Source organism: Equus asinus, chromosome 20 (assembly GCF_041296235.1).
Source record: "Equus asinus isolate D_3611 breed Donkey chromosome 20, EquAss-T2T_v2, whole genome shotgun sequence".
NCBI classification, from domain to species: Eukaryota; Metazoa; Chordata; class Mammalia; order Perissodactyla; family Equidae; genus Equus; species Equus asinus.
Window position 1 is genome coordinate 99,447,170 of NC_091809.1, and position 10,331 is coordinate 99,457,500.

General features: G+C 36.0%; 1 protein-coding gene across 48 annotated transcripts in view; it reads right to left on the bottom strand.

Annotated features, from left to right (window-relative positions):
- SOX6 (SRY-box transcription factor 6) overlaps positions 1-10,331 on the bottom strand; it is a 571,438-nt gene that overhangs the window by 187,127 nt on the left and 373,980 nt on the right. For all 48 annotated transcript variants that reach the window (XM_070491207.1, XM_070491211.1, XM_070491215.1 and 45 more), the window contains 2 exons: positions 8,782-8,954; positions 5,884-5,952 (listed from right to left, as the gene is read on the bottom strand). In XM_070491207.1, the coding sequence (XP_070347308.1) occupies positions 5,884-5,952; positions 8,782-8,954 (242 nt within the window). The remainder of the gene's footprint in view (positions 1-5,883; positions 5,953-8,781; positions 8,955-10,331) is intronic.

Consider the following 10,331-nt stretch of genomic DNA (forward strand, 5'->3'; position numbering starts at 1 on the left):
GACAGAGCAGGGAGGTCACCTAGGTGGGGTTGGGGGAACTCAAGGATAGTGCCTGACAAGCACTGAGATTCCCCTTCAGCTTCTGGTCTGCTGAATGAGGTCTTTGCCATAAGGCCACGTTTAGAAAACAGATAGCAAGCTGATAATAATTCCATATAGTAGCTGAGAGGATCTGGTCAGGTATCACCTCTTCTTATTTCTAGATCCACTCCAACTTTAATAAATAGTCTAGCCTGATTAACTAACACACAGTTTCTAATCCACAGTAAGAATTCAGATTTTTAGCTGTTAAGGCCCTTGATATTCACGAATTATAGCAGCTTTACCTATTCTTTACAATTCAGAAACTTCATTATTAAAATGTTTGAAGTAGGCTACAGAGCATCTATCATTACTTAAAAAGTTAATTAGATTACATAAAAGAAATAATTAGATTTGCATTTTTATCTTGGTTTTAAACTTCCAAAGAAGATCACAACAGCCTGCCTGTGGGCAATTAAACCAGCATACAGCAGAGAAAGAGAGAGAGGAGAGAGGGTCTGTTTTCCAGGCTAATTCATGATTGAAGATAGAATTACGAAATATTTTAAGGGCTTGCTGAAGCTGGGGGCTAATCCTAGACTTCTAAGCTTTGTTTATAACCCTCATTTCACTGCAAGAGAGTATCAGATACACGTACAGTGCCAATAGAAGTATCAAATTACTTTCAATGGTTTATTTGGTCCTGTTCAGAGGCTGTTGGAAGGAGGTCTGTTACCTGATCAATAACACACAAAAAAGGACTATTTGCTAGAGCCCAAACAGGAGCACTGTAATTGCTTTTTGTTTATCAATGCTAAATACAATTAACAAAGAGATACAACATAAGACAGAGGGACTAGTGAGACTGACAGACTCCTGACTTTGCTCAGTCTTTTTGTTGGCTGCTGCACCAGCCATTTCCAAAAGACAATAAATGCAAGGTCCAGCTCTTAAAATTAGAGGTCAATTAGATACTTAATGATGAAGCATATCTTCAAATATATATCTATTATTATTATCCTAGCAAAAAATTAATTAACCAGGTCATGTAGGCCATGAAGGCTAATGTACAAAGTAATTATTTCTGATCTTTAGACAACTACTTCACATAAAAAGGTAGTCCTTATTCTACTCAGCAGATACCTGAAATGCCTATAGTTAATCATATTGAAGGAAACAAAAGGCAAGGTTTATCTCCTTGAAAGGTGCGAGTACATCTCAAATTATTCTGTTTAATGGTTTAAGAACAATCACCTCCTTGCTTACAATATTAATATCTCTCTGGTTACCAGAGAGGAAGAAAGGAGAACACACATTTAATGGCACTCTACCACATGACTAACACACAGTGACACACAAAATAAAAGAATAGCGCCCAGGAATATTCTACAAGCAAAATAGAACACGTTACATATGAAAAATACTCATATATTCAAGAACAGAATGAAACTTCAGTGAAGATACAAACGTGGTTTTGTAAACAAGCAGTATGCATTACAGCATTTAAAAGACAAAGTTTTCAGATCAGACAGAGCAGCAGCAATGGCATTTAGTGCAGGCCTTCCACAGATTGAGTTTGCCATCTAACACGTATCAAATGGTGAGGGGAGGGCGATGAATATTGTACATTAATCATAAAGATTAACAAAGAGCTAAGAATTTCAAGTTTCACAATTATACCCAAAAAGGTGCACATGTATGAACTGACAAAATCATTGGCCCTGGCCCAGGAAGCCAAATGCCCAAACAAAATCTCAATCAGCCAGTCCATTCTTAAGAGATCAATGATGTTCAGCCAGTGATGTGAGGAGAGGACACTGCCTACGTATCACACAATACAAGCCACTTGAATAAGTCTAAAATCAGGGTCTGAAGAGACATGAATTATTGGATAATACTATTCATGTCTGGAAAAGTACATTTCTCGCAGAGATATTTCAATGAGCTGAATTCTCTTGCAAAGATTAAGTTCTAGCAACAAAATGCCATTGTTAAATGTGTTCTTATTGACATGCTATTGAAACCAAAGAATGCAGTATGCTGTGTCCATGAAGAATATTTTCTCTAGATTCAAAAACCATGAGATGGTCAAATGAGGTTAGATGAATAAATATAAGATGGATCAAGAAATCAGGATTTATAAAATATTTTCTGTTTTGCTTTGACTAGACATATTTAATAGTTGAATAAAATACTAAAAATATGCTTCAATATATTCAATGGATTAAAAATGACTTTTGTTTACTAGTCAACATAACTCTCACAAATAAAATGCTTCAAAGGATTGGCTAAGATACCACCATGCAGTGGGTGGGAGAAGGAGAATGAAATTAGTGATGCTGTTATCTGTCCTTTGAAATCACAGGATAAGGATCAACATTCCCAACTCCAAGGACCCATATTCCATGATCTATTAGTTTTGCTTTCCAGAGACTTGATAAAAACTGTGCTATTTCTGTCCTGGAAATATCAAAAATGTCTAACTTTTTCTGGGCTCCATGTCAGGGGAATTACTTAATATGTAACAAATTAGAGGAATCACCATTTTCCCCAAAGCACAAAGAAAGGGATTTAAATTCATTAAGCAAACAACCGCCTAAAATATCTGTTAATATTAAATCATTTTAATAATGATTTAAAGTTATTAACCGTATTTTTTTAAATGATAAAAACTGACATCAAAAGTATAAAAACATTAGTTTACAAAATCATCTATCTCATTTTTTCAACATGGCTTATATGGTCTTAAAAGTAACTCTTTAAAAATCTAGGTAGGATTTGCCAAAGCAAAATTATGTTAAAAATTATATTCAAGGAAGAAAAATATATAAATGAAATTATTTTTAACTGCACATATAAGTTTTGAATGATTGCAAGTAAAATAAGCTTGAGGACTTTTACAATACTATCTTAATCATGCCTTTTCCTATCTCTAATGAAAAATCTTGCTTTTCAATTTGTGCAAATCATTCATGTTTTCATTTGTTGCTATTATAATAGGCCCAGATGTGTTTGTGTGTGGTCATTACAAGAGGTTAGATACTCTTCTCTTTCTTTCTATTACAACTTGCAGATTCCCAAACAGCAGCACTAATTCAGAAGTCAGCATTCTGAACCAGAAGTAAAGAACGATCTTGAATGTGACCACATGATACTCACGATCCATAGCCAATTGGCATGGCTTAATCTTGCTGACCATGTTAGCTAATAGGTTCTAGGACTTAAGATTTGAAAAAAAAAAAAGTCAAACGTGTTCAAATTGTCTCTGTATTCATTTGCTTTCAGAAGAGAAGTTAGATTTTGTATTTACCATCTTATTTTACTCTTTGTTCTGTTTTCTTTTCACAAAAATGGTTTCTTCATAATAGAAAAAGGTTTGAAGCATGTCTTAAATCTTATATTTTGCTCAAAAAATATATTAAAATTAGCTCAACAATAATCTCTCTCCTAAATTTGATCATGCCTATGGCTTTTCAAAAACCATATTTGAAAATACAGTTAACCCATTCCCGTTGCAAAATAATAGCTAAAAAGTCTAAATATCGAAAATCTGCTTTGTAACTGTCAGAGACGAATATGTTTTGTGTAAGAAGTAAGTGTTTTTCAGCATTTGAAACATTCTTTGAATGGTCTCATACTGATAAGATAAATACTGACAAGATACGCAGTGAAGCAGTAGCTCCAGACAGAATGAACTATAAATACAGGTTATGGCTTCCCCTTATTTTTAAAAATATGAATTCTTACTACAAAGAATCCTATGTTTCTAAAGTTAATCTAACTTTGAGACCCTGACTCCCTCTCTGATTTTATAATTTATACTGCTGAGATCAAGTGCTGATTAGCTTCAATTTTAAAAAATTCAAACAATGAGAAATATCCACAAACTTTAAAGGCAATTAAACTTCTATTAGGAAACTTGAAAAAATATTTTCCTATCTTCTCAAATTGAACTGATGAATAATATTTTAAGATCATATCCTATAGTTTCCTGAAAAAGACATCAATTTCAGGTTATCAAGTTATAACTATAAAATCCTATGTAATCAATAAATAGTAATAATATGTCATAAAAATACTCCAAATTTATTTGGTTGCTATTAATCTGAGGTCCTCAGTACCACGGGCAAATATCAATTAAGATGGCCAGTTAATACAAACAACATTGAACTAAAAAGTGAAATATATTCTAAATAAATAAAGAAGTAAGTAATAAAGAGGTAGCAAAAACATTAATAATAAGTAACTGATATGGGAACATCTCAGAGAACTTCTTCCATTCCTGCTTTACAAAGGAGAAACAGAGAGAACTAAATGATCAGGTTATTTAACACCTACTGAGTTCTTAGAAAGGGATCTAGAGAAAAATGTAGGAAGCCACAGGCTAAAAATCTTGACCTCAGCAGTAGGAGACATACTAAAAATTCTAATGAGGGCAGAACAAGGGAACACCTGGATAGTTATTTAATTAAGGATCTCAGCATGAGTCATAAAAGAGATATCAGGATGAGAAATTATTCCAAGATTTAATTGTAAAGGTTGACTGTCAAAATTGCCAGAGACATTCCCAACCCTTCTATATTTGGACTCTTTAGCTCAAAAAATATAGATTTGAGCATGGAATATAGAGTCTTAACTAATTAAGAAACACCAATAACAAAAACTCTGGATAAAACCTCCTGGAGAAGATAGCTGGACAAAATGCCAAATTAGGTACAACACTTCTTCAGGCACCAAATGGGTACTTTAAATGCAGTGACTACTCCCTGAAACACTAAGTATGATTAACAAAATAAAGCAAGGATTAAGTTAAAATCACGCGCTTTCATCAATGAGGTAGAAGACTAGAGTAAGTTATGACTTTATGCAAATGATTTTTTAAAAATACGGGAAGGTGTAATATTAACCTGAAGGAAAGGAATAACATAAGTCAGAATATACTGCCCCAACTAGGCTGCATCACAGATCCCAGTGATTAGAAATATTCACAGCAACCAAGAGGGAACAAAGAGGCTGTGGTGGGTACATATAACTCTGTGATCAATATTCCTAAGGATTAATTACCAAACAACCAGTTGCTTATTCTATGGCTTTCTAGAAGTCACACACATATGTTCCTATTCAAAAATGGAGACTACTTTCCTTACCTATCTCAAAAGCTATTAGTTGAATTAACCATCCAGTATCTAAAGGAATGACACAAATCAGAATTCCTTCCCAGGCCATTGTAATTATGATCTATATATCGTTACCCTGCCACAACAAAAAAGGAATTTCTAAATTGTTGCAATTATTCAGGAACAAGTTTTCTTACTTTCTAGACTATAAGCTCCTTGAAGACAGACAACCATTCACTAATCTTTATATTCCCCTCAGCACCTTAGCAGAAATGCAGTTAATATTTGTTAAAGAACAAATTAATTATTACCAACCTTTTCCCAGGTCATAAGATTCATCTCATAATTGGCCCAATCAGACAGTCCTAACAAGTAAATAAACAAGCTTCTCCCATAAATACCATCAAATGGTAAACTACAAAGCAGAAAGTGGTTTGTGACAATAAAAATAGCATATGTATGCTTCCTTGGAAACCATTAGGTCTGCACCAGGTTGTGTTAGGCAAATGGCAGAAGGAGAAAAATAAGGTTTATTCTGCTTACGCATCACATCAGAAAAGAATGCTCAGACCACCACCTAGTCCATATTTCCTGGGTCCACTTACACAATTGTATACAACAGCCTCGTCTAACAGCCCTATTGGTGCAGTTTATAAGAGAGGGTTCATTTGCAGCATTTTAAATTCCATTTTCATGGAGGAAAGTATCTAAGTATAATCAGACGAGAGTAATAAAATACACTGACCTGGATCTGTTGCTGCAGGAGATTAATTTTGTGCTGCTGTTGCAGAAGTTGCTGCTGTTGTCTTGCAATCTATCAGAAAGAAAGTTTCATTAAGTTAAAATGAAATGCTTACACCTTTGCCATTACCTCAGGTATGTCTCCTGGTATTACAAGAATGCTTTACTGCCCTTCTATGCGAAAGAGTTCGTATAAAATGAGAGAGGCAGAATCGGAAAGTTAAAGAAAAAAAACTTCAAACAGATGCCATCTCTCTGCTTGCCCTTAAATCTCTATCTGTAGGTGAAGACCATCCCTCGTATTACATCTGTGAGCAGTTCATCTGTATCTCCACTGGTCATCGGGAAAGAACGGGAATTTTGAAATTTGACCCTTGAGGAGAAGGACAGGAAAACTCTGGCTATATTTTTCTAAAGAGCTTAATTTGGATGTAAAAAGTAAAATCTATAAGCAAAGACAGGAAAGAACTTTCTATTATAATATTGTCTACTTCGGTGAAACCTTTTCTGATACAAAAATTTTCAGAACTGACAACACTTACAAATATTGTCAAGGGCGTTCCAAAAAACAGAAAAAAGTCAAAAATCTTAATTTTTTTTTGTTGATGTTATATGTGATTACAAACCATTTTTAAATACAAATAAAATTTAATATTTATCTATTCATCCTTCGGAGGGTAATGTGTTAATTTTATAGTACAGGTTCCACACACAAGTTTTACATTCCCTTGCTTCGTTCAACAATCAAATTCAACATCTTAACACGTCATTTGGCCTATAAAAAGACATATTAATCACTTAATGCAAGCCCTACTGAAGACTGAATCTGTCCCACAGGAGAGCAGTTTCTTTAGGATAATGATGTTTCCTACACAGCATGAGTTAGGTATCAGGGTGCTTATTGCCTCAAAAGCGAGCTGCTATAGCTTGAAGCCCAGGAGGATGCCCCTTAGTGAGAATACACTCACTGCCAACCGAGGAAGCCAGAGAGAAACACGGCCAGAGAGCACTTAGAAGGACTTGGTTTAGGGGTGCCTTCTAGGCAAGAGTTATGGTTTTTTATTCCTGTTTCTTCTATTTCAAAAAGCTGATATTCTAGAATGGGCAATGTTAGAAGTAGAAATGAGTGTGGATCAGCCCCCAGCTATATGCTTTCTGAGTCTTTTTGATGTTCTAGCCTAGAGCAGAGGCAAAGGCCTAAATTACATTTCATTCAGCAGAAGATGACAAAATAGCAATCTGCCCTCAAATGTTGCTTTATGGTTTCTGGCGGTGAGTGGTTCATACTGGAAGTCACAATAAAGCTGCCCCTAACATAGACTACAGTTTGAAAAACGGGACCACTCCCCCGTAAAGCTTTATAAGCAAAATGGAACCAGTATTTAATCAGGTTGGAAAGGCCCACTCTGTTTGTCACCATTCAAGTCAGAAATGGACAATTCACTCTGCAACTCTAGGTATAGATGCTGAATCCTCTGAATATTTATTTCCTCTTAGCAAACCAGTGAAACACCACTAGGCATCTAATATTAATGGTCCCTCCTAAATGATAAAGTGCTGCATAGAAATGCATCCAAAACACCACAGTGCAATTACTATCATCCACTCTAGACGTATGGGTTTGACACAGTGAAGTATGGTACATAAGCACCATGTGGCTCAAATTCTGAATTTTATTTGCCAATCGGTTGAGCTACATGCTCGCTTCATTGAGCATGACAACCTAGTTTTAAGTGTCATTTAATTTTCATTTTGAAATATAATTACAAAGTGTTCACTGTAAGATATCACTCGTCTGCAAATGTGTCAAGATTAATTTGTGCTAGCTTATTCACAAGTGTCAATAGTTAATTACTGTGTCATCTCTGGATGGCTAAATGACATTCTAACTTCTGATTTTTTTACAGTGTTCCTTTATGTTATTTTCCATTAGGGGCTGAGTCCATATTCCTACATGTGGGCAAATATTCAAGCATATAAAATACCAGACGTCACAACTCATTAAAATCAACAGAGCATATATTGCTCTATATACCCCTATAAAATACATTTAACTGAAAAGATAATTCCAGTAATAATGTCAGATTCCGAAAAACTGCACATTAATTTGGGTCTGTCTGATCTAAAGCATTAGGGACTACTCTATAGGATCATTGTTGTTAGATTAATGTACTCCTATAAGACAGGAAAAACATTTGAGAAAGTAATCTATTTTTTAAAAGATACACATTTAAACTTTGCTATTTTTTCTTCTTTCTCACTTCTAATTCAATGAAGTCAAATTCTTATAGGAGTCATGTGCTAATTTGTTTTTGGTGATTTTCCTATACTATAAATAGTGACCAAACAATTTATCATCCAAACCAGGACAACTTCTGCAAGTGGAAGGGGGGATTTTAATAACTACCTTGGAAAACAGTCATAAACCAGGACTATTCTGGGAAAACTGAGACATATATGGTCAGCCTAGCTTTAAAGTCAGAAAAAATCACCAGACTAGTGAGCTGAAAAATCTTCAAAGTTTTTCTAGACCAGGACCATCTTTTTCTGGATAAGAAGTGTAAGGCCCAGAGAGAAGGGACTTACTCCTGGCTAAGCTGCACTGGGAATACAGGTGGCGCCTATGTGACTAAGTATCCCTGAGTGATTAATCAAATCCAAATGTTCTGGAACAACGTTCTCATTTCAGTTATGCCCAGTTGCTGTGACGCCTTTCTTTGTCCTCCACATATCCCCTCAGTATTCTTGAAGACCCTAGATTTCCAGAAACCTTCTTTCTTTCTTTCCTTCTTCTTTTTTTTTTTAAGGAATGCTTATGACAAATAAACCAATCAATGTGATTACTCGCTGAGCTTGGCACATTCCACATCTCCAGTTCATCAGCTTCTTTTGCAGGGCTCACCTGTTCTTGCTGTTGGCGAGCAAGGTCCATTTGCTGCCGTTGTTTCTCAATTTGTGAGGCTGCCAGTTTTTTCTGTTCATCGTGCGCTGCCAGGAGCTGCTCCCGTAAACTGATCAGCTGGGTAATCATGGTAGAGAGCTGCCGTTCTTTTTCTGCCAGGCTCTCAGGTGTCCCTAAAATGCAAGCGAGACGATATCTCACAAGTTTGAGAAAAGTCTGAATGAATTGGCAAAAGGTGGGAGTGGGACAGATTTAGTGAGGGACTACCTAAGGCACTTAAAGATCTGGGACAATAACTGGAGGTCATTGTGAGTGCAGGAGCACTACAGAGCAGCAATGGAATAATACTAGGTTTAGTCATTGCTCCTGCCAAGAAAAATTATCGCCACCAATAAAATTCTCACACACTCTTCCCGTTCACTCTTTAAAACAACAAAAACAGCAGACCTACCTACCTCATTCTCTCCCTTCATCACACTTCCCTCCTCTAACCAAATCTTTCTGATCAAGCTAGGAAACCTATGACATTTAGTACCAAAGATTAGAATCTATGGGTCGTATTAATATTCTATAATCACCTCTACCCTCAGCGATGAGCACAGGATCTAAGACATAGTAGGTGCTTAATAAATGTTATTTAAGGAATTTTCTGCTCATCACCCTCAGAAAATTTTTCTATTGTGCAAAGATCTGTCTCTGAAGCTCAGAAGTCAGGGGTCACCCTCTTGGCCATGGAACTAGTTCTACTAAGAGAAAAAAGACTGCCTTGCCTCAAGTAAGAAAGGATTGAATCTGATATTTTTTTTTTTCACCTATGAGAGGATGGAGCTAAAGTTTTCAACTTCATCCTTAAAGGCAACAATGTTGCTTGGGGGGCTTCTTCACCCCTGTGTCATTTGTCATTCTTCAAAGGGAAAAAACACATTCGAGGTTGAAAAGGTTATGCATAAGGATGTGCTGTTTAATGAATATGATGTCGCTGAACACTTACGGTATGCACTAATGGGGCTGAACAGTCTTTTTATGGGCAAATTGCACAGCCCTCCTAAGTAAAGGGTATAGAATCCTTTTGTGAATCTAAATTAGAGTATTTTACTGCAGCATAAGAATTTCAACCGACTATATTTGAGCCACACAGGTTTCATTATGAAGAAACGATGTATGATTTGAAAGCTTTTCAGAAGGACGCCAGGGCATCAGTTGTCAAAGGGGACAAAGATGGCCGATTTGTGTGTGTGGGGAAGAGGAGACTTCCAATTTCCTTATGAATCTCCTCTCATTCCTGCTAAGAAAGCACCAGGACGATCTGAGAAACGAAAAATATTTTAATTAGGAGTGTCCCTATTTTCTGAGTGGCCCCCTGGAGAAAGGGAGCCTCAGAGCATGCTGGCTAGCATTTGCTAGTATATCATTCCCACAAGGTAAGACTGATGTCAGCAGAGAAGTACAACATTTAGGACTACCTTAGGGTTCTTAATGCCAATTCAAATCCTTAAAAAATAAATGAATAAACTGTCAATATTCCATATCCCTTAAAGATTCACTGAGCT